The sequence below is a fragment of the Marmota flaviventris genome, chromosome 1 (assembly GCF_047511675.1).
Source record: "Marmota flaviventris isolate mMarFla1 chromosome 1, mMarFla1.hap1, whole genome shotgun sequence".
Classification (NCBI taxonomy): domain Eukaryota; kingdom Metazoa; phylum Chordata; class Mammalia; order Rodentia; family Sciuridae; genus Marmota; species Marmota flaviventris.
The window spans coordinates 192569743-192597689 of NC_092498.1; the positions used below are offsets into that span (position 1 = coordinate 192569743).

A 27947-nucleotide genomic window follows, 5' to 3' on the forward strand; every position below is an offset into this window, starting at 1 on the left:
GGATTAGGAAGCTACAAACAACAATAAGTGTTGACGAGGATATAGTGAGAAAGGCACATTCCATACATTGCTGGTGGTACTGCAAATTGGTGCAGCCAATATGGAAAGCAGTATGGAGATTCCTTGGAAAACTTGGAATGGGACTCAGCTATCCCACTCCTCGGTTTAGACCCAAAGAACTTAAAAACAGCATACTGTAGTAACGCAGTGACATCAATGTTTATAGCAGCACAATTCACAATAGCTAAATGGTGGAACCAACCTAGATGTTCTTAAGTAGGTGAATGAATGAAGAAACTGTGGTACATGTACACAATGGAATATTACTCAGCATTAAAAGAGAATAAAATCATGGCATTTTCAGGCAAATGGATGGAGTTGGAGAATATTATGCTAAGTGAAGTAAGCCAATTCAAAAAAACCAAATGCCAAATGTTTTCTCTGATATGAGGAAACTGATCCATAATGGGGATGTGGCGGGGGGAAGCATGGGAAGAATGAAGGAACTTTAGATAGGGCAAAGAGGAGGGAGGGGAAGAGAGGGGGCATGGGGGTAAGAAAGATGGTGGAATGAAATGGACATTATTACCCCTAGTACATGTATCAAGACATGAATGGTGTGACTCTGTGTACAACCAGAGACATGAAAAGTTGTGTTCTATATGTGTACTATGAATTGAAATGCATTCTGTTGTCATATATAACAAATTAGAATAAATAAATTTAAAAAAGAATTAGGAAGCTGACAACTCATAAAAGCTGACACAAGTCTTAATTGTTATTTGGAAGCTTGAATTTTATCACTGAAGTAGCTAATTCAGTAGTACCTACCTCATAAGTAATATTTGATGACTGTTAGTATGAAATTTCTGCTGATTTCTTTATATTGTGTAATTTTGATGGAGTTAGACTCTAGGGATAATAATTGGTGTTCAATTTCAGCATTTCCTTATCTCATTCATTTGAGAAAATAAGCATATTTATCCCATAGATGAGTTCTTTGAAGATGCCCTTTCAGAAAACATCTCCTAGAACTCATGTTTTTTTTCCTTTTCGATAATAGCACCAAATCAAACTCCCGAAACCTTAGATTTAACATTTACTTAAAGGCCACATCAATATCTTTGACATTTAGGTAAAATAATTGTTTTCTGTTCATTTATGTACCTTGGTGTATAATCACAGGCTTAGTGGTCTTTTGAAAAATTTTATCTCCCATATCCATATGGTAAAGACTCTAGTCACTTTCATAGAAGAATAAGACTGATTTCATCTTTGGAAATATTGCTCTGAGTAGGTGTTCTTTGAAGAATCTAGTGCCTATCATTTTTTGTTATCCTAGCTGATACAGGACATGGAAAAAATGTGTAAATACAAAAATACTGAAAGTTGTTTTATTCTGAGGCTTTCTGTTATCTTCAACCAAACAATCCCAAATAGAACAACTGATATTCATGTGACAAATTAAAGATCCCTATACTTTTTCTGAAGTCCTGTTAAGGTTTTGCCTCTCGTTTGGGAGAAGCGATATTGATATTTATGTTAACTCATTGCAAAAATATTGTTCTTAGTGCACACCATTCTTTCAGTCTAACATTTACTAGTAATTATTTGGGGGAAAATGTTTTTTGAGTATACTGTAGAAATTTCATAATCATCATTTGATACTCAAAACAATATTTTTGAAATAGGTAAAACAGTTATAATCATCTTCATTTTATAGATGAAAAAAACCTGAGGCTCAAAGGTTGAATGACTTAATCAGAATTCTACAGTTGGTAAGAATGTGAAATTTGGAATTTAAAGGGCATACATGGGCTGAGACTTCGACTAAGACCTATTCAGATTTCACATTCTTCCCTCTATATGTTTATTGCTCTTTAATCAGAAAAACTGTTTGCAGTATATTTTATTTCATAATCCACCAAAGCCTCGCAAATCCTCATATACTACCAATAAATTACAAGGCATTTAATTTTTATTCTGTTCAGCAAAGTACAAACTTTCAGCTTCACAGAATACTAGCACTACAAGTCCTGTCTAATAAAAAAATCAACTAGCTCAGTGTTCTTTGTTGTAATAGAAGTGAAGGGTAGTTATCCTACTATGCAGACTGTTCTATATACCATACTATTAGTTGTCTTGAAAAGAACCCCTGACATTTGGATCCTATAACCTTGTAACTGAGCTAGCATTAAAACATACATAATAATAATGGCTACAATAAAGTAAAATGAAAAAATAAAAATACAGTTCAAGAATTAAAATAATCTTAGTGTACTCATACCTGAGTGCTTAGCAAACCAGATGTCAGATTATCTGTAATGGCTAGTAATGGATTTTAATGTCAGCAAAGATAAAGGAGATGAAGACTTAGACATGTGCAAGTGAAGGAATTGGATGGTTATTTAACTTCTTCGTACAGTGACCTGTAAAGTTTTCCTCTAAAGGTGGAACTTTAAAAACTTAACAGAAAAACCAAAAACCTTGTTTCTGCTCTGGGCTCTGAAGGGAAGAGGGATACTTTTGTCTTAAGAGATTTAGTTCTATATATGGATGGTTCAGAGGAGGATAGTTTGTCTTAAGAAATCTAGTTCTCTGTATGGATGGTTCTGAAATTCTGAGCTTAGAAATTAATGTAAAACTGATGCTAGAGAGATGAAACCTTTGGAAAAACTTGGTAGAATCAAATGTAAAACAAATTTATAGGCATGTTACAAAATAAGATTCATAAACTTTCTTCACTTCAGTAAGTATATGAAAACAAAGTCATGATAAATATTACAAGTTATTTAAGAAAATTATCTACCATAAAGTAGAATAAATGAGTTAAACAGCTATTAAAGATAAAGAAACAGAATAGGTTTTTAAGAAACCCAGAAAATGAGATTGTTTCTAAAGGAAAATTAGACAAAGAATATAGAATTTGGGTGGGATAATACTTGAACTATAGGGGCTGAAATCTTTCAGAATGAATTGAAAATATGAAGCCTCGAATTGTGGAAGCACACCAACTAGTAAAAAGGATCAATAAGTTCATACATGAATAACATTAAAATGAAATGGCAGAACTTCAAAGACTGAGAAGTCTTAAATAAATCTACAAGATGAGTTAAAATTTCCTGAAAGCATCAACAACTAAACCAATGACAAATCTCTCACCAGCAATAATAGAAGAGTGGGAAAACATTTTTTCATGTCTCAATAGAGATGAAAACCTACAATTCTTTACTGAGCCAAATTATGTACAATGAAGATATAATTTAAAAAACAATAACTCTTTTTATAATGGTATAGCCACTATGAAAAAACATTAGCAGTTCCTCAAAAAGTTAAACATAGAAATACCATATGACATAGAAATTTCTCTTCTAGTTGTTCCCTTCTTTATATTCCAGGATTCCCAGTAGATGCCTAGAATGGGGTTACTGAACCCTATATATGAGGTGTTTTTTTTCCTGTGCATATATTTCAGTCAGTGGTTTTTTTTTTTTTTTTTTGCTGTTACCAACAGACTTGACAATTTTAGAGGAAGGAAAGTGTATTTGGCACTCAGTCTCAGGGGTCTCAGTATATAAATGGCCAGCTCCATTGCTCTGTGCCTGAGATGAAGCAGGACATGGTGGTGGAAGAGTGTAGCAGAGGAAAGCAGCTCAGGACCTAATAATTGGGAAGCAGATAGATACTAAGCTCAGCTCACCAGGGCCAAGTTATATACACCAAAGGCACACCCCCAGCAACCCGCCTCCTCCAGCCATAACCTACCCGCCTGCAGTCACCACCCAGTTAATGTATTCAAGTGTACTAATGCACTGATTAGGTTAAGGGTCTCATAGTCCAGTCATTTCACCTCTAAACTTACTTGCATTGTTTCTCACATGAGCAAAATTTGGGGGCAGCTCAGATCTAAACCATAAGAACATACATACCTGTGATAAAATTTAATTTGTAAATTAGGCATAGTAAGGGATTAACAGTACTAATGGTAAAATAGAATAATTATACAATAATAAAAATTATGTGAATGTGATCTCTCTCAAGATCTTTTTTGCTGTGCTCATTCTTCTTGTGAAAATGTGAGATAACACTTAAAAGAAGAAATTTATGGCTTCTTTTCAGCATAAGCAAATTGCCAGCATCTCTACTCTTGTACATTGGTAGTAGTATTAAGTAAAATAGGGTTACTTGAACAGAGGCACTGTAATACTGCAGTCATTCTGATCACCGAGATTTGATAACCAAGACGCTGCCCAGATAACTAGGCAGGTAGCATGTATGATGTGTATATGTTGGACGAAGGGATGACCCATGTCCTAGGACAGGATGAAGTGGAATGGCATGAGATTTCATCATACTGCTCATAATGGCATATAATTTAAAACTTACAAATTGTTTATTTCTTGAATTTTCCATTTAATATTTTCAGAGTGCAGTCTACCACAGTTGAAACCACAGAAAGCAAAAACATGGATAAGTGGGGACTAGTGTATATCCTAAACAATGAAAAACTACAGCAAATACTTGTACACAAATATTCAGAGCAGCATTATTCACAATAGCCAAAATGCAAAACTCCAAATGTCCGGCAATAGATGAATGTTAAATTGTGGTATATGGTATCTACAATGAGATTTTATTCAGCTATAAGAAGGAAAGGAGTACTGATACATACTATAATTTGGTTGACCTCAAAAACATTATGTTAAGAAATGAAATCACAACCAAAAGATTCTATATGATTCCATTTACATGAAATATCCAGTAAAATAGATAAATCCATGGAGCCAAGAAGCATATTGGTGGTTGCCAGTGACTGAGAGGAGTGGGAAACATGGAGTGACTGCCTAATTGATATGGTATTTTCTTTTGGAGTGATGAGAATGTTTTGAGACTAGGTAGAAGTGGTATCACACAATGTTGTGGATGAGTCAATTGAGTGTTGCTGAATTGTTAATGGTTAATTTTATTTTATATGAATTTCACCTTCACAACAATCTAGTTGTAAAAATTTCTTCTTAGAGTTCATTTTTCTGAAGGAATTATTAAAGATAAACTTTAATAACTTTGATCACAGAAGAAATTAATAGAAAACAAGAAATGGTAGTCAAAGATGTTACCAATTGAGTAACTCTTAATGAATATTGACTATAAAATAGTGATAATAACTAATATGTGGAGGATTTGGTGAAAGTAAGTTTGAACTAAAATACTCAACAGTTTTAGTTGGATGATAAAGTAATTTAAGTTTGCAGAATAGAGGTATTAGTTAACTTTAGGCTACAGAAATATAATATCAGACAGACCTTAGACTTCTGATTAAGAAGAACATAAAGATTTTTGCTCCCATGATAATTGCAAGAAAAAATAGTGACAAAATTTGAAGATCAAGACATGTCATAGAACAAGTAAGGATCAGGGGACAAGAGGAGGCCTGACTGAACTAAATTTCATAGACACAACCCTTCCTAAGTAAGCAGGGAACTACTTCAGCTTCCATACCTGAGGTTGGATGCCTGGTCATGGTATAGGTAGGTTTGCTTGACAGAGAGACTAAACAATAGTTTAGAGGCACAATGCAAGAACAGATTATTTGGCCTAGAAATTCTCCCTTTTTATTTATTCTCCCCCAAGTTTTGCTAAAATGGCAGCAAGGATAATACACTGAAGATTTGTTGAGGTCTTGACATTCTTACAGAATGTTGTTTGTAAAAACAAGCATTTTTATAGTGACACAATTCAGAACATTTGCCAAGCTCGACTACAAACGCAAATTAAAACTGTCTGAAACTTCAGCTCTCTTCTAGATCACTTAGAGTATTTTAAAAATATAAATTTAGTGGCTCAACAGGTCAGAAATTGAGCCAAACATAAATGATCTAACTGTACTTTAGCTGTGACTCAGCCCTGGCGCAACTCAACTTTAGAAGGATTATGAATGAGCAGACACTAAACTTCTAAAAGATAGTACTTCACTGTCTGGGAAATAAGAAGCCAAAATAAAATTGTACTATATACTCCACTGTTTTATCTGGAATACAGTCTTATGAGTCTTATGAGCATAAGACATACAGTCTTATGCTTATACAAATAAGTAGAAAAAGTGATTCATAAAAAAAACAGTCAACATAATCAGACTTTTTGATGATCTAGTTACTGGAATTAGTTGATGAGTACTTTAAAACAGGCATTACAAATAAGTTAGAGAATTTACAGGAATATATGGTTACAATGAGCAAAGAGGAAATATTTCAGGAGATACATAGAACCTCTAAAAAATACAGTATCTCAAATTTTTAAACTCATTGAATAAGTTTTTAGCTGATTGGTCATTACAGAGGAGGGAACTGGTGAACTTGGAGACAGGCTAATATCCCAACTGATAAACAGAAAAAAAGATAGAAAACATTAAAATATCATTAGTAATTTTTTAATACTTATTTTTTAGTTGTAGTTGGACACAATATCTTTAATTTTTTTTATGTGGTGGTGAGGATCGAACCCAGGGTCTTGCCCATGCTAGACAAGCACTCTACCGCTAAGCCACAACCCCAGCCCCTCATTAGTAATTTGTGACATGATATTAAGAGCTCTAACATACATGTAACTATAGGTCCAAATAAAGAGAAGAAAATAATGGTACATAGAAGTGTTTAAAGAAATAATGTCCCCTAATTTTTCAAGTGTGATAACAGACAACCTATGGATTTAAGAAGCTCAGTGAATTCCAAGTGAACAAATGCAATGAAAAACATCTAGGTACACATTTAAATTCCCAAAGCGGGGGGGGGGGGGGAAGGAAAATTTGAAAGACAACTGGAAAAAGCAGGCTTATATGTGTGGGGGAATAATGGTAATAATGCTCATTGACTTACAAGAAATAATTCAAAACAAAAGACAGTGGAACAATGTTTTTAAAGAACTGAAAGAAATATTCCCAAACCTAAAATTATATATCCTGTGAGTTACTTTTAAAAACATAAGCAAATAGGAGCTGGTAAAATTCATCATTCATGTTCCATAAATGCTAAAATCAGTTCTTTTTATGAAGAGAAACCAGGCTCAAGTCTATAGAAAAGAATGAAGAACACCAGTTGTGTTCAACTCCTATGAATAAATATAAAATACTTTTACCTTTTAAAAAAAGTCCGTTAACAGTAATTGAGCATTTAAAGCAAAAATTATTATAATGTTGAGTTTATAACATGCCAGGTAAAATATATGGCAAAAGTATCACAAAGGAAAGAAAGGATTGTTGTGTACCGTTGTGGTGGTGGTAGGTAAGGTGCTAATTAAAGGTAGACTGTAATCGGGATGTATAATATTGTACAGAGAAGCCATAAAATGTACAGAAATAGTCTTCAGTTATTTCAAAAGAGTGTTGAAAGGGAGAGGAAAAGAACAAAAAGCCAATGGGTAAATGGAAAACAGCAATACACAGATTTTGAGTAAAGTTTTCTTGAGTATGTATTCTGGATAGTAATCCTCTGTCAGATGAGTAGCTAGCAAAGATTTTCTCCCGTTCTGTAGATTCTCTCTTCATATTCTTAATTGTTTCCTTTGCTGTGCAGAAGCTTTTTAATCTGATGCCATCCTGTTCGTTAATTCTTGGCATTGCTTCCTGAGCTTTAGGAAGTAGCCTTGTGACCTGAGTAGTCCCTATAACCTGCCTAGAATCTATGACCTGAATAACTTCTGTTGATTGTACATAAGAAGGTCTTAGATGTTATAGAGGTTATAGAAGCTAATCAGGCCCTAAAGACTACGTAGGTCATACTGACTAAATACATCACGGAGATTATGCTGGTCAAGAGGATACTCAGTTTATAGAGGATACTAAGGTAATAATGGCTAATGAGACTGTGGAGGCTACACGGGTTATAGTGGTTTCTAAGGTCATTTATAGCAACTCAGGTCATTTATAGCAACTCAGGCCATAAATGCTACACTAGTCATAAAGGATACTGAAGTCATAGAGGCTTTTCAGGTCTTTTAGGCTAATTTGGCAATAAAGGCTACATAGGTCATAGAGGCTTTGCAAATCATAGAGGCTACTCAGGTCATAGAGCATACTCAGGCCAGAGATGTTAAGCAGGTCATAATGGCTACTAAGGTCACGTAGGCTACATAGGCCAATGGTGTACAGAGTTCACAGAGGATCAGCAGTTCCATAGAGAAAGGGTGGCCTTTCGGTAAACATGCTGGGTCAACTGAGTAATCATAAAAATGAGAAAACAGAACCTTGGTACCTACCTCAGAATATATGCAAAGAGTAGTTTGATGTAGTTCATAGATTTAAATGTGAAGGGTAAAACAATAAATATTCTATAAGAAAATATAGAATAATAGACTATCTTCATAACCTTACAGTAAACAAACAAATCTTTAACAAGACACTACCGTGTCTTCACAACTATTTTAAGAATTGAAAATTGGACTTACTAAAAATAAGAAAGTGTTCATCAAACAACAACCTTAAGAGAGTGAAAGGGAAAATGGATTTAGAGACAAAATCCTAGTCCAACAAAGTGTTCATATCCAAAACGTATAAAGAAGTAAAAATCTATAAGAACCCCCCCAGTTTTGAAAATGAACACTTCCCAACAAAAGACTTTCAAATGGTCAATAATCATATGAATCGTACTCAACATCACTGCTCATTTCAGGGAAATAAATTTTGATTAATAAGATATGATTATATATTTACCAGAAAATTAGTGCTAAAAAGACAACAGTACCAGGCATTAGTAAAGGTATGGAACAACTGGAACTCTCATAAATTATTCATGGTAGGACAAATTGGCACAACTAGTTTGGAAATTTTTTGGCAATAAGTACTAAAGGTAAACATACTCTAACCTGTTATCCAAGCAATTTCCTCCTAGGTATAAATCCAAGTGAAATAAAAGTATATATCTATTGCAAAAAGTCCACAAGAATATTTATAATAGTTTCATTCACAGTAGCAAAATAACCTAAATGTTGCTTAACTACAAAATGGATATATTGTAATTATATTGATTAATAGAACACTACAGCACAATAAAAAGAACAAACTGATATATCATGTGGCTATACCACACAATTTTAAATGAAAGAAGTAAAGACAGGGTTAGGGATGTAGCTCAGTGGAAGAGTACTTACCTAGCATGCATCAGGCCCTGTGTTCAACTCCTAGTCCTGCAAAAAATAAAATAAACAACAACCTAAAGAGAGTGAAAGGGAAAATCAAAGACCACGTAGTGTTTGATTCCATTTATGTAAAATGCAACATCAGTTAAATATTTGATAAAAGTTAGAAGAGGGGCTGGAGTTGTAGCTCAGTGATAGAATGCTTGCCTGGCATGTGTGAGGCACTGGGTTAATCCTCAGCACCATGTAAAAATAAATAAAGGTATTGTGTCCATGTACAACTAAAAATATATTTTTTAAAAAAAAGTGTTTAGGGTGTATTTTGTTTACTTCTGCGGGCATATAAATGGTCCAAAGGGAAACTTCTAAGGTTGAACATATTCTATATCATGAATGGGGAAGTGTTTTCCTAAGTATTTGTGTACATTTTACACCTAGGATTCGTACAATTTAACAGATGTGTCTTATATCTCAATAGAAAATAATGTAGATGTATTCATATTTCAGATCTGGCCACTGAAAATACTTCACAGTAATTACCAATTTGGTATCATTGTGCATACTTAGCATCCAGATTATGGTTTTAAAATATTGTTTTCCACAGAAAGAAACCAGAGCTTCTTGAAGAAATGGTGATTCTAGGTTGGAGGCTTATGTATGAGATGTTAGGACACCAAGTAAACTGAAAGTATTGTGTCAGAGTACTCAGGATTCAAATCAAAGAAATTCCCACTGGCCAAAATGGTCATTTTGATAAAAAATAAAATATTTAAATTTCTTTTACTACCCAGGGGCACTTTGCTACTGAACTACGTCCCCAGTTCCTCATTCCCCACTTTTTAATTTTGAGATGGGGGTCTTGCTGAATTTCCCAAGCTATCCTCCAGCTTGAGATCCTCCTGCTTCAGCCTCACAAATTGCTAGGATTACAGGTGTGCTCTATTGCATCCAATTGATATTATTTCTCTTATTGAGGTTCTCCAGCTAATAAATACAAAAAGAATGAACAGAATGTCACCTTTTTAATGTCCTCAGAGAGTAAATAAATCTACGCGTTGAGCTTCAATGCTTCCTGTCATTAAAGGAGAAATAACCAAACATGTCCCTCCTGATGAAAAGTATGTCATTTATAAAGAAGTCTTTTTCAAACATATAAGTCAAATCTGAAACTCATCAGTATTATCCAATTATCAATTTACAGGAAATCCAAAGGCCAGAGGAATGTTATGCCACAAGAGTACAGGGTACAATCAGTAAAATCCAGACTCTCAGAAACTACAATACTAATGATCTTGTTTCTTTATCAAAAGCACAAACTCACTCTTGTAACTAATAAGCAATTATAGCAAAGTTATAGGACACAAAATTATGCACAAGTATATACTTTCCTATATTACCAATAGTAGATTACTGGAATTTAAAATTTCAAAGTTATTTATATGACCATCCAGAGTGAAATACCTAAGTACAACTGTTAGCAAAATTTTATAAGATCTATGAGGAAAACCACAAAACTCTAATAAATCAATGATACCAGTAAAAATAAATTCAACCAATGAAATCAAATGGAGAGGTATTACATTTTCATGGATAGGAAGATTCAATATTGTTAAAATGTTAATTTTTCTCAAGATGGTCTATAGATTCACCACAGTCCCAGTCAAAATACTACCAAGTTATTTTGTAAATACTGACAGACTGATTCCAAAGTTAATGTGGAAAAGGAAAAGACCCAGAAAAGCCACTGCAATACTGAAAGAAAGCAAAGGAAGCTTTACTTAAAGCTAATTGACTTTAAGACTTGGTAGTAGCTACAGTAAATCAAGGAGTGGCATTGTTACAAGAATAGACAAATGGATCATTGATACAGAATAGAGAGTAAAAAATGAGTCACAAAATTTATCCAACTTATCTTTGACAAAGGAGCAAAATGAATTCAATGGAGAAATGTTTTTTTAACAAATGGTGTTAGAACAATTGGGCATCTATATGCAAAAAAAAAAAAAAAGAGAGAGAGAGAAAAAGAAAAGAAAAACTCCATGTAGACAAACCTTGTACCTTTCATAAAATCCAACTCAAAATGTTGTGGGTTATCTAAAAGTAAAGTAAAACTGCTAGAAGAAAACATAGGACATAGTCTAAGTGACCTTGGATTTGGCAGTGAGCTTTTAGATACAACATCAAAAACTCAGCTCATGAAAGAAAATATAAGTTGAACTTTGTTAACATTAAAAGCCTCTTAGGCTGGGTCGAGTGGCACATACTTGTAATCCCAGCAACTCGGGAGGCTGAGGCTAGTTTGAGGCCAGCCTTAGGAACTTATTGAGGTTTTAAGCAACTGAGACCCTGTCTCAAAAAGTAAATAAGAAAAAGGGCTGGGGTTCTGGCTTAGTTGAAAGCACCTCTGGGTTGAATCCCCATTGCCTAAACAACAAACCAAAACCTCTCATACAAAGACATTGTCAAGAGAATGAAAGGGTAAACCACAGACAGGAAGAAAATATTTACCAAACCTATTTAATTAAGAACTGGTGTCCAGCATATATAAAGAATTCTTAAAATTTGTAGTAAGAGAACAACCCAATTTTTTAAATGGGCAAAATATCTAAATAGATGTCTGACCAAAGAAGATATAAAGATGGGCTGGGGTTGTGGCCCAGAGGTAGAGTGCTTGCCTGGCATGCATGAGACACTGGGTTCGATCCTCAGCGCCACATAAAAGTAAAATAAAGATATTGTGTCCACCTATAACTAAAAAATAAATATCAAAAAAGTTATATTAATTAAAATAGGACTTTACTAATGCAAAGATAAGCTTGTGGAACAGAATATGAAGCCCATGGGTGCTATGGCAATGCTTGCCTCGTGAAGACATGATTATTACATTTGAGTAGGAAGCAATTTCCATGAAAAAGGTGTTTTAGAGGGGCCAGAATTGTTTCCTATTCCTTTAGCTGTTTATATTACTAGTATCCCTGGCTTTGTAATTCAGAGCATTACATTTGTTCATCAAAATATGAGTCTGGAATTGGCTTAGTCTGCATTTTGGCATTTTGAGTTTCATCATGCCTATTTGTATAAATTCAGTTGCTTTCAGCTTAAAGGTATACGTGGGGGGGGGGGCGATAATATAAATACTTCAGGCAATGTACATTTTCATTCAGTAACCATAACACCAAGTAGTAAACATGAGATGAGAAATATGAATTTCTGTTCCACTTCTTAGTTCCTGTGTGTCTCCAGGCTCACTTATTGAAAACTATTTTATTGGGTCATCACATTTGAAGAAATAGCATCTAGCCCAATCCTGGGGTTAAAATAAAATAAAATCCTGGGGGTTAAACTTTCCAAAATCATGGATTTGGACCCTGTAGCCAGCCAAACCACTTGAGTTCAAATCCTAGCTCCACCCTGTCTTGTGTGGCTTGGTCAGATAATTTAATCTCTTTGGGCTCAGTGTCCTTGTCTGTAAAATGAAGATTATAGTAATATACACCTTGTAACATTTTGTCAAGTAATGACTAAGATAACTATGGATGGCACATAATGCAAAAACAATTTTAACTATTATTATTACCAAAAATTGGTAGTCCTCCAAGGTGGTACAATTTTAATTAATTTCTAGGGAAACTCGGCCAACTCCTTTTCCACTTTCATCTTATTCTTTAGAATCCAACCTGTCATGAAATGTGGTTTTACTGTACCTGACTAGTATCTATGTCTGGTGGTTAGTTTTTTAGGGGATTGACAGTTGTGGCTGCTTGTGGAATGGTCATATGACATGGAAGATGGCTTTTGAGGGTAGGAGAGCCTGTGGACTGGACAGGATATATTCCCATAGAGTCAATGAATGATTGTAGATACCTGGAATACATTTAATATAAATATTTAAGTACACGTATTTTAGTCACCAGCATTTTCTTCTGTACAGAAAACCACTAATCTTTCGAGGTTAATACAGCCCTTTTTATGCCTCTGTCTCTTACTTTTTGCTAAAGCCTTTATTGTAGAATGACATCTGTGCAGTCTCTAGTCCCATGTGCTGCTTGTGGGTGCATCTTGTAGCAAACAGTGCTTTGGCATTTCAGGGTTTTGCTATCCATCCCTGAGTCCATAAACTTTTAATTCACCACTGATTTTTCCTTTGAAAAATATTTAGGAACCTTATAGTTGGCCTTTTGCCATCTCATCTCTCTCCCCCTTCCACACACATGGCATAGACTCTTACTTACCTTTCACGACTACCAAAATCGAGGCACAGAATTGGCCCCACTGTGTTTCCAGCAGGCACTTGGTGGCACCTCAGTGCATATACTATTTGTCCACTCAGCAGCTCCTCTCTACTGCCAGAATGTAGGACCTCACTCAGGCCCCTGCACACTGGCAGTTACTGCTTCCTCTAAGAGGCTTTACAGAAGTCAGCCTGGTTTTTGTTTGCTTCTCTTTTTTCCCCCTTCCCTGTGGCTTCTTGACTTTTGCTCAGGAAAACTGGTCACTTACAGACTGTTTGAACTAATGAGCTCCATCTTTCTGCCAAATGATGAACAAATACATCAAACCAAATGGGTTTTATCATTTAGCTTTTGGGAGCCATGTTATTTGAGGCTCAAACATCTGAGCCTGTTTGGTGCACCTACCACCTAAAGAGGGGTTTGTGCTGTGTGTCAGGGACATTAGAATTAGAAGGATTTAGTTATCACCAGGTTCGCTTCCTGGGAAATGAGCAAGCTGGCTTTTGAATAGAACTAGTTAGGGTCTACTTTCTCATGTTCATTTCTGAGAACAAGGGAAATAAACGTTTAATGAATTCTGTTTTAAGAGAATTTGTATAGGTGTCTGAAGCAGCTTATGAGCATGTAATCATTTAATATTTCACAGTAGGGATGTAAAATTGTTGTGTACTTGTGTGTTTCAAATTGAAGAATCTTGAAAAATGTACATATCCAGAAAATGCATTAAATTTTATTTTTCACAGTATAATTATCCTACAATGTTAACACTATCTCATTTTGTGTTTTTTTTCTTTTTTTTCCAGAATATTTTCCTTCTTGGACATAGTAACTTTGTGCCGATGTGCACAGATTTCCAAGGTAGAGTGTTCACTAGATTTTTAATCAATAAATATCAGGTTTTATTAGTCTAAAGATGAATTTTAGTTCAAATAAACCATTAAATTAAAATTTATCTCATATTTAATATAATCATAATTTAATATTTGTTTTATTAACTTGATACATTGAAAATTAAAGTTTGGAAATAGAAAGTTTGCGTCAAGACCCTCTTTAATTTATTTCTCAGTAAATGAATCTTTCACCCCCATCCCTCTTCTTTTACTACCTACCTCCCAGGCTTGGAACATCTTAGCCCTGGATGGAAGCAACTGGCAAAGAATAGATCTTTTTAACTTTCAAACAGATGTAGAGGTAAGTTAGTTAACTTTGGTTTAGACAGAAGACTTTTTTAAAGATAAACAAACAGTTTCCTCTTTTCTGTTTTTTTATTTTGCAGCATTTAGAAGAGAGAGACAGAAAAACAAAACTTGGAAGATATGTGCATACATGAAGACCAAAATTCCACTGTGTTTTACTTTTGTTCTTTATCAGTAACAGATTGCTTTTCCCCCTGAATCATGTTTATAATCTATTACTCTCAGCTTTTTAAAGCATCACACCTGCATCCTTAACACCTGGTTTAGTGCTTTAACCTTAGGAAGCTTCATCTGAAAGATTTACTGGGAATAGTAATTCAGCATTAAGAATGGAGAAAGGGCAGGAACAAAAGCCAGAGAGTGAGGCTGACTTCTGAAGTGTCCCATCAGCTCTGGCACTTAGCCATACAATCTCAGTGCCTCTGTTTTATTATCTGTAAGATAAATAAGTAAAGTAATTTTAAAGCCTTTTGTAATGCCAGGGTGGGGTATGGCTCAGTGGTAGAGTACTTGCCTAACACTAGGCCCTAGGTGTAGGCCCCAGCACTGGCTGGGGGCTGGGGGAATGTGTGTGTGTATAGTATACATATATACATACACTGAATATATTAAGTGTGTGTGTAATATACATATATAAATATAAGTAAAATTCCAGATTCTACATATTTATGTGGAAATCAAAAAAAAAAAAAAAAATCTCTATTTAAGGGTAGTAAACCTGATTACATGAGGAAATCATTTTAAAGTAATTTAATTTAAAATATCAAATTTCTAACCAAATAGTAAGGGGGTGGAGTAATAAAGAGCATTGCACAAAGTAATTGTCTTGGGTGCTGGTCTGAGAGTCTTAAGATACTTAAGTTTATTGTCTACTTAATGTTAGTAAAACCTTACTTATTTCCATTTTAAACAATTCAGTAACAAGAGTGGAATTGCATCTTAAATCACTTCACTCATGTTAAAGGTTCTCAGAGTGTCTTACCAAGGTGTTTGTGCTTTGATGGGTAAGAAAATGATTATGTTTAACAATGAAGCAATTTCCTGCTAGTTACTTAACTTGTTGGAAGAGCTTATGGCCAATTATAGGCCCTTTTACTCCTCCCCCATACCTTCTCTTCCCCTCCCCGACTCCCAGAACTGGGGAATGAGCCAAGGGTGCTCTGTCACTGAGCTGCATCTCCTGTCCTTTATTTCAGACAGAGTCTCAGTTAAGTTTTTCAGTCTGGCCTTCAATCTATGATTCTCCTACCTTACCTCCTGAGTTACTGGGATTACAGGCTTGTGCCACTGTGGCTGGCTTCTTTCTCCTTCTCTAGGTTACTTGCTGTTTGACAGTCTTTGGCTCCCATTTTAAACCAGTGGAGCAGTAACCTCAGCACATGGGGCAGAACACAGGGTTTTTCACAGTTGGTTTTAGAACCCCATGGTTCCTCACATATTATCATGCTCTGAGCTTGGAAAGGGGCAGGAACCTCAGGGATTCATGTCCATCTGGAAAAAAAGTTCTAGTTACTAGTTTAGAATGTGGTCCTTAAATTAAGTGTTCATTAATGTTCTTTCCAGACGTAATAGAAATTATCACAAGTGCCCAACCCAAATTTGCCAGTATTCCATACCAGCCAGTGTAATTCCTCTTCAAATTGATAATCTCTAAATCTTTGTTCATTGTGTTTACTTAGTGGTGTTGAAAAGAATGTAAATTCTCAAAATGTCATTTTTTGCTGGTCATGAGAGTCATTGTTGGGCTGGGATTGTGGCTCAGTGGTGAGGTGCTTGCCTAGCATGTGTGAGGCTTAGGGTTTGATTCTCAGCACCGCATATACATAAATAAATATCCATTGACAACTAAAAAAAATATTTTTAAAAAAGAATTTTTTTGAAAGAATTTGGCAAAGTATTTTTCTGTAGTGCTTAGTATCTCCTCAGTTTAGATGATTTTTCCCAAACTATACAACTTTTTGGAAAGCACACTAAGAACTTTTAAATTTAGATATTATGAAATACAGTTTCAATTAAATATTACTACCTTGATTGAAGAATTTTAGCTGACTTCTGATTTTCATCATGGAAATACTTAAGAATGTGTGCAGTAAAGGGGAGACAGGTTTATGGTTTGCTAGTTGTGTTAACAATTACATGTGAAAATCTGAAATAGCTGGCATCAGGGTTTCAGTCTAGTTTCATATCATTAGTTTCCCTTTGGGGCTGGCACCTTAAATCCAAGTTGAATTATGAACCAAGACTATGATCTTCTCATAGTCTTTAAACATCTGTATACTCAGCCTAGGAAGCATTCTATGAATAAAGAGATGGTCTCAAAGATGTGTCCTTATGGGTAAGTTGAGGAAGAAGGAAAATGCCAAGGATCAGCATGAACTCATTAATACTCCTTACTGTGAGCTAGGCACTGTTCTAAGAACTTTACATATCCTACTATATTTGATCCTCTTAAAAACACCATATTGAAGAAACTGAGGCATAGAAAAGTAGAGTAACTTACTAAGGTCACTCACCTATTAAAGAATGTAGGAATTGTCAAACAAAGACTGTGTCCCAAAAAGGACCACATGTAAGAGTGGAAGGTAAATCCATCCCAAACAAATGTATAAACTCAACATAGGAATATAAGAAATATGAAAAAAAGGTAACATGACACTTCCTAAATATCATAATTCATCAATAGCTGACTCCAAAGACTTTGGATGAAGAATAAAAAAAAAAAGCATTGTAGAAATGGTCTGTGAATTCCAAGAGAACACAGAAAAACAACTGAATAAATTCAAGAAGTCAGTACAGGATATGAAATAAGAAATTCAATAAGGAGATAGAAATATTGACAAAGAACTAAACAGAAATCTCAGAAATGAAAGACACAATACATCAAATAAAATGTTCAGTTTAAAGTCTCTGTTACAGAGTACACTAAGGTAAAGGCAGAATCTCAGAGCTATAATGAAGTGGCCAGCCTTGAAAATTCAGGCAATAATAAAAGAAAATAAGTAACCATGACCAGAATATAAAGGAACTCTGGGACAACATTAAGAAGCCAAATTTTAGCCAGGCATGGAGGCACATACCTGTAATTCCAGTGGTTCTGGAGGTTGAGGCAGGAGGATTGGGGGTTCAAAGCCAGTCAGCAATTTAGCAAGACCCTAAGTAACTTATCAAGACCCTGTCTCTAAAATATAAAAAGGACTGGGGGTGTGGCTCAGTAGTTAAGTGACCCTGGGTTCAATCCCCAGTACCAAAAACAAAAACTAAAAACAAATTTTAAGAATTATAAGAATGGAAGAGAGAATTGTGAGCTGCAGGTTGATGGCATGGATAACCTCTTCAGGACAATAAGAACATTTTTAAATCTTCAAGAGAAAAACATGGGCTGGGGTTGTGGCTCAGTGGCAGAGCGCTTACCTTGCACATGTGAGGCACTGCTTTTGATCCTCAGCACCACATAAAAATGAATAAACAAGATACTGCATCCATCTATAACTAAAAAATATTTTTTAAAAAAGAAAAACATCAGTTTGCATTTAGAGGCAAGCCAATCAGAATTAGTTTTGATTTCTCAACACAAACTCTAAAAATCAAGGAGAACATGGAATGATGTATTCTAGGCCCTGAAAGATAAGTATACCCAGCAAAGCTATCATTCAGATCAAAGTCAAAATAAAAACCTTCCCAGATTAAGCAGAAACTAAAATAGTTCATGACTACTAAGCCAATTACAGAAAACACTTAAATATTACACACAGAAGAAATTAAAAAATCAAACCAAGAGTTCACAAATTGACAAATCTCACGTGAAAAAAAAATAAGCAAATGAGATACAAGACCAAATTAAACATTATAAATAAATCAAAATGGCAAAGCATAATAAACATCTCCCTATAACAACAATGAATGTAAATGGTCTCAACTCTCCAATTAAAAGATATGGGCTGGCAGAATGGATTAGAAAGCAAGATTTAACTATATGTTGTTTGTAGGAGACTCATCTCACAGGCAAAGACAGCCATAGGCTAAAGGTGAATTGATATACAATGCAAATAGAGCCTGAGAACAAGCAGGAGCAGCTACTCTCATATCCAACAAAGAAAACTTCAAGCCACAATTAATCAGAAAAGATAAAGATGGTCACTTAGTATGGTAAAGGAAACCATCCAATAAGAAGATAAAATAATAATAAATATTTATTCCCTAATATTTGGTGTACCTAAGTGTATAAACAGATACTACTCAAACACTCACATAGACTCCAGTCCAATGATACTGGGTGATTTCAACACACCTCTCTCACCAATAGGTCATCCAGACATAAACTCAGTCAAGACTCTTCACAGACCTAAAAAATATTATAAATCAAATGGAATTAACAGACATCTATAGAATATTTCACCCAACAATAGCTGAATTCACTTTCTTCTCAGGTATTCATGGAAACTTCTTTAAACTAGACCACATTTTTAAGCCACAAAGCAACTCAGCAACTACAAAAAAAAAAAAAAATGACATAATTCCTTGTATCTTATCATAATGGAACAAAATTAGAAATCAATGCCCAAAAAAAACCTGCAGAAACTATGAACATATGAAGATTGACTAACACACTTTTGAATGATGAATGGGTTATAGAAGAAGTCGGGAGAAATTTTAAAAATTCTTAGAATCAAAGGAGACTAGAGATACAATATACTGTAACTTCTGAGACACTACGAATGCATTTCTAAGAGGAAAGTTTATAGCTATGAGTGCTTACATAAGAAAATCAGCAAGATTCCAAATAATCAACCTAATGATACATCTAAGGCCCTTGAAAAACAAGAACAAACCAATTCCAAAACCAGTAGAAGGAAAGAAATAATTAAGATTGGAGCCAAAATCATTGGAATAGAGAATAAAAAACAATACAAGGAATAATGAAATGAAGATTTGGTTTGATGAAAAGACAAAGAAGATTGATAAACTTTAGCCAAATTAACCAAAAGAAAAAGAAGACCCAAATCAATAAAATTAGAGATAAAAATGGAAAAATCACCACAGACATTGCAGAAATCCAGAGGATCAGTAGGGATTATTTTGAAAACTTACATTCCAATACATTAGAAAACAGAAGAGATGTATATATTTCTAGACACATGTGACCTCCCAAAATTAAATTAAGAGGACAAAGAAAACTTAGAGACCAATAACTAGCAGTAAGCTAGAAGCAATAATAAAAAGCCTTCCAACAAAGAAAGGCCCCAAACCAAATGGATTCTTAGCTGAATTCTACATACTTTTAAAGAATAACTTGATACCAATGTTCCTCAAGTTAATCCATGAAACAGGATGAATTTAAGGAACCAGTATCACCCTCATACCAAACCGGATGACATATCAAAGAAAGAAAAGTACAAACCATAACCCTGATGAACTTACATGCAAAAGTCCTTAATAAAATATTAGCAAATCATATTCAGAAATATTACTATTATATTATACATCATAACCAAATTAGTTTTATTCCAGGGTTGCAAGGATGGTTTAACATAGGCAAATTGTAATTCACCACATAAATAGAATTACAGATAAAAATCATACGGTCATCTCAATAGATGCAGATAAAACCTTCAACAAAATTCAGCACACATTTTTTGATAAAGTAACTGAAGAAATTAGGGATAGAAGGAACTTTCCTTAGCATCATGAAGGCTTGCATATGACAAACTCAAAACCAACATCATGGGAAAAACTAAAAGCATTTCTTTAAAAAAAATTTCTTTAAAAACTAGACAAGGATGTCCATTCTCCCCGACTCTTATTTAATATAGTAGTAGAAATTCTAGCCAGAGCAATTAGGCAAAAGGAGGAGATAAAAGAGACATGTCCTATGGGTAAAAGAGATTAAAAGTAGGAAAGGAAGAAGTCAAATTACACTGTTTGCAGATGATATGATCCTATAATTAGGTGATCCAAAAACTTCCACCAGAAGACTACTAGTTAATAAACAAATTCAGCAAAGTAGCAAATTATAAAAATCAATTTACAAAAATCAATAGCTTTCTTGAATATACCAATAATGAATCTGTTGAGAAAGCAGGGATGGAATAGGGACAGTGGAATGAATCTGAACAACTTTCCTATGTACATATATGAATATACCACAGTGAATCTCACCATCATGTACATCCACAAGACTATAAAAAGCTATAAGCAGTGGAAAGAATAGTAGAGTAGGGGGAAGGGAAAAGGAAGAGGGAGGAAGGAAGAGAAAGGGTAAGTACTAGGGACTGAATTAGAACAAATTTTATTCCATACTTTTATAATTATGTCAAAATGAATTCTAATGTTATATGTGACCAAAGAACCAATTTTCAAAAACCAAAACAAAACAGGAAAACAATCCCACTCAGAATAGCCTCAAAAAAGTGAAATACTTGGGAATAAATCTAACCAAGATGGTGCAAGACCTCTACAATGAAAACTTTAGAATACAGAAAGAAAGAAGACCTCAGAATTCTTTGGATTAGACAGAGGGGAGTGAAAGGAGGGAAGGGGGCATGGGAGTAGAAATAGTAGAATCAATTGGACATTATTACCCTATGTACATATATGATTACAGTACCTATATAACTCTACATCATGTACAGCCAGAAAAATGAGAAGTTATACTCCATTTATATATGATGTGTCAAAATGCATTCTACTGTCATGTATAACTAAAAAGAACAAATAAAAAAAAATTTTTAAAAGACTTTAGAAAATGGAAAGACAGCCTATATTCATACATAGGCAGAATTAATATAGTTAAAATGGTCATATTACCAAAAGCAATTCAGTGTAATATCCCCATCAAAATACCAATGATATTTTTCAGAGAACTAGAAAAAGCAGTCTTAAAATTCATATGGAAAAATAAATAAAAGATCAAGAATAACCAAAGCAATTCTAAGCCAACAAAACAATGCTGGAAGCATCACCATACCTGACTTCAAATTATACTACAGAGTTACAGCAATAAAAACCGCATAGTACTGGCAGGAAATTAGACACATAAACCAAATTAACAGAATAGAGGGCACAGAGACAATCCCACACATGTACAATCATCTGATCCTAAATAGAATGTGCCAAAAATATACATTGTAGAAAAGACAAATTGTGCTGGGGAAACTGGCTATCTGTGTGTAGAAGAATGAGAATAGATTTTCATCTCTTGCCCTGCACAGAAGTTAACTGAAAATAGTTAAGTGACGTAATTAGACCAGAAACCGCAACTCTTTGAAGAAAATTTAGGGTTAACGCTCCAACATATAGGTGTAAGCAGTAATTTTCTCAGTAGGACTCCTCAGGAAAGCTTGGGAAATAATGCCAAGAATTAATAAGTGGGATGGCATCAAATTAAAAACCTTCTGTACATCAAAGGAAACAATTAAGACTGGAGAGTGGGCTGGGGTTGTGACTCGGCGGTAGAGCACTCGCCTAGCACATGCGGGGCCCTGGGTTAATTCTCAGCACCATGTAACAATAAATAAATAAAATAAAGGTATTGTGTTCAACTACAACTAAAAAATAAATATTAAAAAAAAGAATGTGGAGAGAGAACCTATAGAAGGGGAGAAAGTCTTTGCCATCTACTTTTCTGACAGAGGATTAATGTTCAGAATATATAAAGAACTCAAAAATCTCAACACAAAAAAAAAAAACTCAATAAATGACCAAATGAATTAAACAGACATTTCTCAAAAGAAATACAGATGGCCACAAATATGAAAAAATGTTCAACATCATCAGCAGTTAGGGAAATGCAAATCAAAACTTAACTGAGATTTCATCTCTAGTTAGAATGGCAACCATTAAGAATACGGGACTGGGATTATGGCTCAGTGACAGAGGGCTTGCCTCGCAAGTATGAGACACTGGGTTTGGTTCTCAGCACCACATGAAAATGAATAAAATAAAGGTATTGTGTCCATCTGCAACTAAAAAAGTTTTTTTTTTAAAAAAAGAATACAAACAATAACAATTGCTAGAGATAATGTGGAGAAAAATAAATACTTTTACACTGTTGGTGAGATTGTAAATTAGTACAGTCATTATGGAAATTGGTATGGAGGTTCCTCAACCACCACATGAACCAGCTATACCACTCTAAATTATGAGATTTGCATGTCTTATATGTGGGAGCTAGAGAGGGAAAAGGAAAAGAAAAGTGTGTGTGTGTGTGTGTGTGGCGGGGGTGTCTCATGAAAATCAAAGGGAGATTAGTAGAAAGACACCAGCGGGGAGAGAGGAGGGAAGAGAAATGATGTTTGCCAAATTATAATGTAGTATCATGTGCATGTACAAATTTGTAACAAATATCACCTTTATGTATGATTATAATGCACTAATAGAAAATATAGGGGGGAAAGAGAGAAGAGTGTTGTAAGTAACTTGAACAGTGTGTTAGGGACCAGCATGACTCAAAAGGTCTCAGAATAAAACATCCAGGGGTCAAGTGTCACCCTTTCCTGAATACGTATAGTTTTTCTGAAGTTAGGCATTCTCCATGCTTTTGAATTTTGGATATTTGTCATCAATCTTCATAGTTATTAAAGATTCTACATGACCAAGAATGACAAACAAGTAGTATGTTATCTGAAAGTCATAACTGTAAGGATCTTCTGAACCAGTTTTAGGCCTTATTTTTTTTCTAAAGCCCTTCATTCTAAAATGAATGCTTACAACATACTGTCTTATAGATAAGTTGTGTGGAATATTGTGTTTGGAAAGGATTTGTTCTTTTATTCCTTTTAGTTGGAAACAACAGAGCAGAACATTGTGTAATTTTTTAAATTCTAGTACAAAAATTTTTGCTCCAAAGAAAAGAGGACTAGAAAGTTATATAAATATAACTAATTTGCAATGGGAAAAATATGTTGGGTGCTTCAATTGAAGGCATTGATGAGTATTTTGCTGTTTTGTTAGCTATTTAAGTATTAGATTTCCAAGTCATCATCTTTTTTTTCCCTTGTGAAAAAGATTCTGCAGTTGTCTAGAATTTTGTTTCAAAATATTATTAACTTAAATTGCCCTCAACAAGGCATAATTCATGGTAGCGGTATCAAAATTTGGATTTTTAATTCAATTGAGATAGATGTTAGCCAGGTAACAGTGTGCATGAGCCCCATTTTGATGATCCTGTAGTTTGCATCCTAGAGAATTCATAGTGCTTACACCTCAGTGCTAAGATTGGTGTTAGTGTTCTGCAAAGTGCCCATACTGATTGAAAAACAATAGTAGCCTTTTTAAACATTTCCTCATTTGCAGAGGTAGGGGTAAATAATGACCCTTTTCCCACTGCTCATTCTGTGTTCCTTTTGCCTTCACATACACCTCAGTTCCCCTGGTCTTTCTGACCCAGCCCTTCATTCCTGAAGAATCTTGTCCATTAATAGTCCTGCTTGGCCTGGATTGTTTTAGTTTGCCACTGAGTTTAATCACAATATGCTGTAACTCCAAGGGATCTAAGGGCTCCTAAGGGATCTTCTACACACCAAACATAGTCTTCCTTCCCTCTATTATGTAGTAGTAGTCCGTGAGGTTTATATGTACATTAAAGGAGCCATAATAAGTACAAGAAAGTGTGGAATTATTGCTTGATATTTGCAAGTGCTTCATCAGTGTTCTTTTTTGCCTCCTATGATCTCTCTGCTAGTACTCAGCAAAAGTTCCTTTCTTAAAGCAAATATATTATAATAAGGAACTGCTAAGGAGAATGGGGGAGCTTTTAAAATATATTTCCATACTTTTAAAGTGGTAATTTTTGCTAAAGTAGGATTTCCCTTTTTAAGCAACTTTTAGATCTTGCTCAGTGGCCAGTGTTCCCACAACTGACCTCAAAGAACCTTATGATTGATGGAATGGCATTGAGCACTGGGTAGAGGAGGCCTAACCCCAGGGCTAAGACTTTCAAAAGGCATACACAGGCTCTTTTAAAGATTACTCTGAAATGTGTTGCAATGCTTGCAAGTCCTTTTATGCACTAGGGATAGAACTGAAGTGCTGGAGGAATGTTCCAAAATATTTTGTTATACTTGGAAACATATATTCAGTTTTCAGATTTCTGGTTATTTTGTTATTAGATAAGCAGTATGAAAAAATGATACTTTTTTCCAATTTTCTCCATTCAAGGGTCGAGTGGTAGAAAATATCTCAAAGAGATGTGGTGGATTCCTGAGAAAGCTCAGCTTGCGAGGCTGCATTGGTGTTGGGGATTCCTCTTTGAAGTAAGTCAAATCCATCCATTCTGTCATGGCAGCTTGTAGCTGACATTTTTGTTAGCAAAAATAAACTAAGTATATTATATACTTTTCTTCTAAGTTCTTTCAGTGGTAATTTGTAGAGTATTGAGAGAACCATAACTCTGGAATAGCAGGTAAGCTCCACTATTGTTAAGGATGTGACCTGTGGGATAAAGTTCACCTGTTTGTCAGTTCTCTATTCTGCATAGTGAGGTAGTTACAGGTCATGCATAGGAGTGTCGTGGGCATTACGTGAGATAACATGTGGAGTGCCTGGCACATAATAATGTTATTCATTCACCTCTCCTGTAGTCCCTTTTTCACTTTCTCATCTTTCTGGTTTCTTATCAAATTATACAAAATTGAGGAAAAAATTTGCTTAGCGGAATTTTGGCTACTTTTGATAGGATGTGATTATTACATTCATTTTATTATAGTTAGCAGTATACCTGTCCAACTAACTGCACACACACACACATACACCTGCACTGGATAGCATTGGAAATGTTAGCAACCACCACCACCACTACCCCTTTTTTTGGGGTGGTACTGAGGACAGAATCCAGGGGTGTTCCACCACTGAGCTATATCCATCCCAAGACTTTTTACTTTATTTTGAGAAAGGCTTTCCTTGTGATCCTCCTACCAGAGCCTCCCAAATTGCTGAGATTACAGATGTGCCACAGCATCTGACAACAAACCATTATTAAGAATATGTTCTTTGAGGTTTCTGAAGACAGACATGATCAGAACCTTCATGTCTTTATAATTGTGGTCTCTATTGTTGCTTCCCCCCCCCCCCTTATCCTGGGGATTGACTCTAGGGATGCTTTACCATTAAGTTACATCTCTAGACCTTTTTTAAAAAATAATTTTTTTTTTAGTTGTAGGCAGACACAATGCCTTTATTTTTCTTCATTTATTTTTATGTGGTGCTGAGGATGGAACCTAGTGCCTCACCGGTGCTGGGTAGCACTCTGCCACTGAGCCACACCCCAGCCCTCTAGACCGTTTTATATTTTTATTTTGAGCAGGTCTTGCTTAGTTGTTGAGGATCTCACTAACTTGCCCAAGCTGACCTTAAATTTGTAATCCTCCTGCTTCTGTCTCTCCAGTTATTGGGATTATAGGTGTGTGCCACCGCACCTGGCTTTCTTCAATTTTCTGCTTCATGATTCAGTCTTGGTAGGCTTTGGGTTTCTAGAAGTACATTCGTATCTTCTGGGTTACCCCAAATATCAGCATACAGCTTTTCATGGTATTCTCTTACAATGTTTTTTATTTCTATGGCATCAGTTATAATGCCACTCTTTCATTTCTGACATTATTTATTTTTCTTGGTTAATCTAGCTAAAGGTATGTCAGTTTTATTGATCTCTAAAAAAATCCAACTCTTATTTTTTGCACAGTTTTTCTATTCCCTGTTTCACTTATCTTTGCTCTAATCTTTTATTTCCTGCCTTCACCCAGCTTTGTATTTAGCTTGTTCTTCTAATTTCTTGAGGAATTATGGTATTATACACAGCTCTTGTGTTTGAATCAAGATCTAAAAATAAGTTCCCTTTACTGTGTGTGACATATTTCTTAAGTCTCTAGTGTGTAACATCGCTTATTATTATGTTGCCCTTCTTTATTCAAGTTATCCGGGTTGAATGTCTTGGAATTTCCTACATTTTGGATTTGTGGTGGTTTTTGGCATGTACGCTCCCTCATGTTTTCTGTGGATAGGTGGAGCTAGAGCTCTGGAGAGGTTAGAGCGAGAGGCTGGATGGATTCAACTCTTTTGGTGGGAAGACATCATTTCCTGGGTGATGCTAAGACTGACCTGGACCGTGGAGTCATCAGCTCCATCTCTCCACTAGAAAGTTCCTCATCTTTCATCAGATGATGATTCAGCAGTCGTTGGTGATTGTTGCCTAGTCATAATTTCACCAAGGATCACAAAATGGCAGCTTTTCAATTCCATCATTTCTTCTTTATTTACTAATTATGGTTCTTCCACCAAGAATTCCCCTGACCAGTTGGTTACTCTGAAAAAGTATATAGCAAAAGCAAGGTAGATAGATGCTAGATTCTTTCACTTTACTTATGAGTTATTAGAATCATGAGCTGATACCCCAAAACCTTCCAGCATGACCAATAAGCTTTTGTTTTGGGTAGGTGAGAATTTTATTATGAATTTGGATATTTTTAGAAAATGATTTTATTTTTTATCAAAGTAAGGGGTCTTTTCATGCTCAAAATGTCCCTTTTTTTCCTTTTTTAAAAAATTTATTCTAATTAGTTATAACATGACCATAGAATGCATTTTGATATATCATATATAAATGAATATAACTTCTCAATCTTCTGATTATATGTGATGTGGAATCAAACTGGTCATGTAATCATGTATGTACATAGGGTAATAATGTCTGATTCATTCTACTATCCTTCTGACCTTTCTGTCTAATCCACATTATCTCTATTTTTCCCTACATGCCCCCCTGCCTTGTTTTAAATTAGCATCTGCATATCAGAGAAAACATTCGTCCTTTGGTTTTTTGGAATTGGCTTATATCGCTTAGCATGATATTCTCCCATCTCCATCTATTTACCTGCAAATTCCATAATTTCATTCTTCTTTAAGGCTGAGTAATACTCTATTGTGTATATATACCACATTTTCTTTATCTGTTCATCTGTTGAAGGGCATCTAGGTTGGTTCCTTAGTTTGGCTATTGTGAATTGAGCTGCTATAAACATTGATGTGGTTATGTCACTGTACTATGCTGATTTGAAGTCCTTTAGATATAAACCGAGGAGTAACGGGGGTAATGGCCAGTGTCTCATTGGGGGGTTCTTCTTGCCAAGGAGGGTGTAAGCCACCCTAAAACTTGAAGTCGTAAATAATTAGTGAAGAACAAAACACAAATAGTCAGAAATATATTTACATAAGCGAAGCCCCTGATAGATCTAGTCCACATGGGTGCTGGAACTAGACAAAGAAAAGATGGCTCCTGTGGTTTATTTAAGGGGGTTCATCAAAGGTAGGGATAAGGTTTCAAGGGCAGAGTCTTGCTTCTGATATCTTGCAGTCAGTAGGTTGATTGACATTTGGCAGGTCACACCCATCTCAGGTGCTG

General features: G+C 35.0%; 1 protein-coding gene across 2 annotated transcripts in view; it reads left to right on the forward strand.

Moving 5' to 3' along the window:
• Positions 1–27947, forward strand: part of Fbxl2 (F-box and leucine rich repeat protein 2) — a 90163-nt gene that overhangs the window by 28830 nt on the left and 33386 nt on the right. The window contains exons 3-5 of one of the 2 annotated variants that reach the window (XM_027932158.3): positions 14165–14219; positions 14478–14552; positions 24713–24807. In XM_027932158.3, coding sequence (XP_027787959.1) covers positions 14165–14219; positions 14478–14552; positions 24713–24807 — 225 coding nt within the window. Of the gene's footprint in view, positions 1–14164; positions 14220–14477; positions 14553–20826; positions 24808–27947 lie in introns of those variants that run through there. The other variant, XM_071619725.1, reaches the window with a different exon arrangement.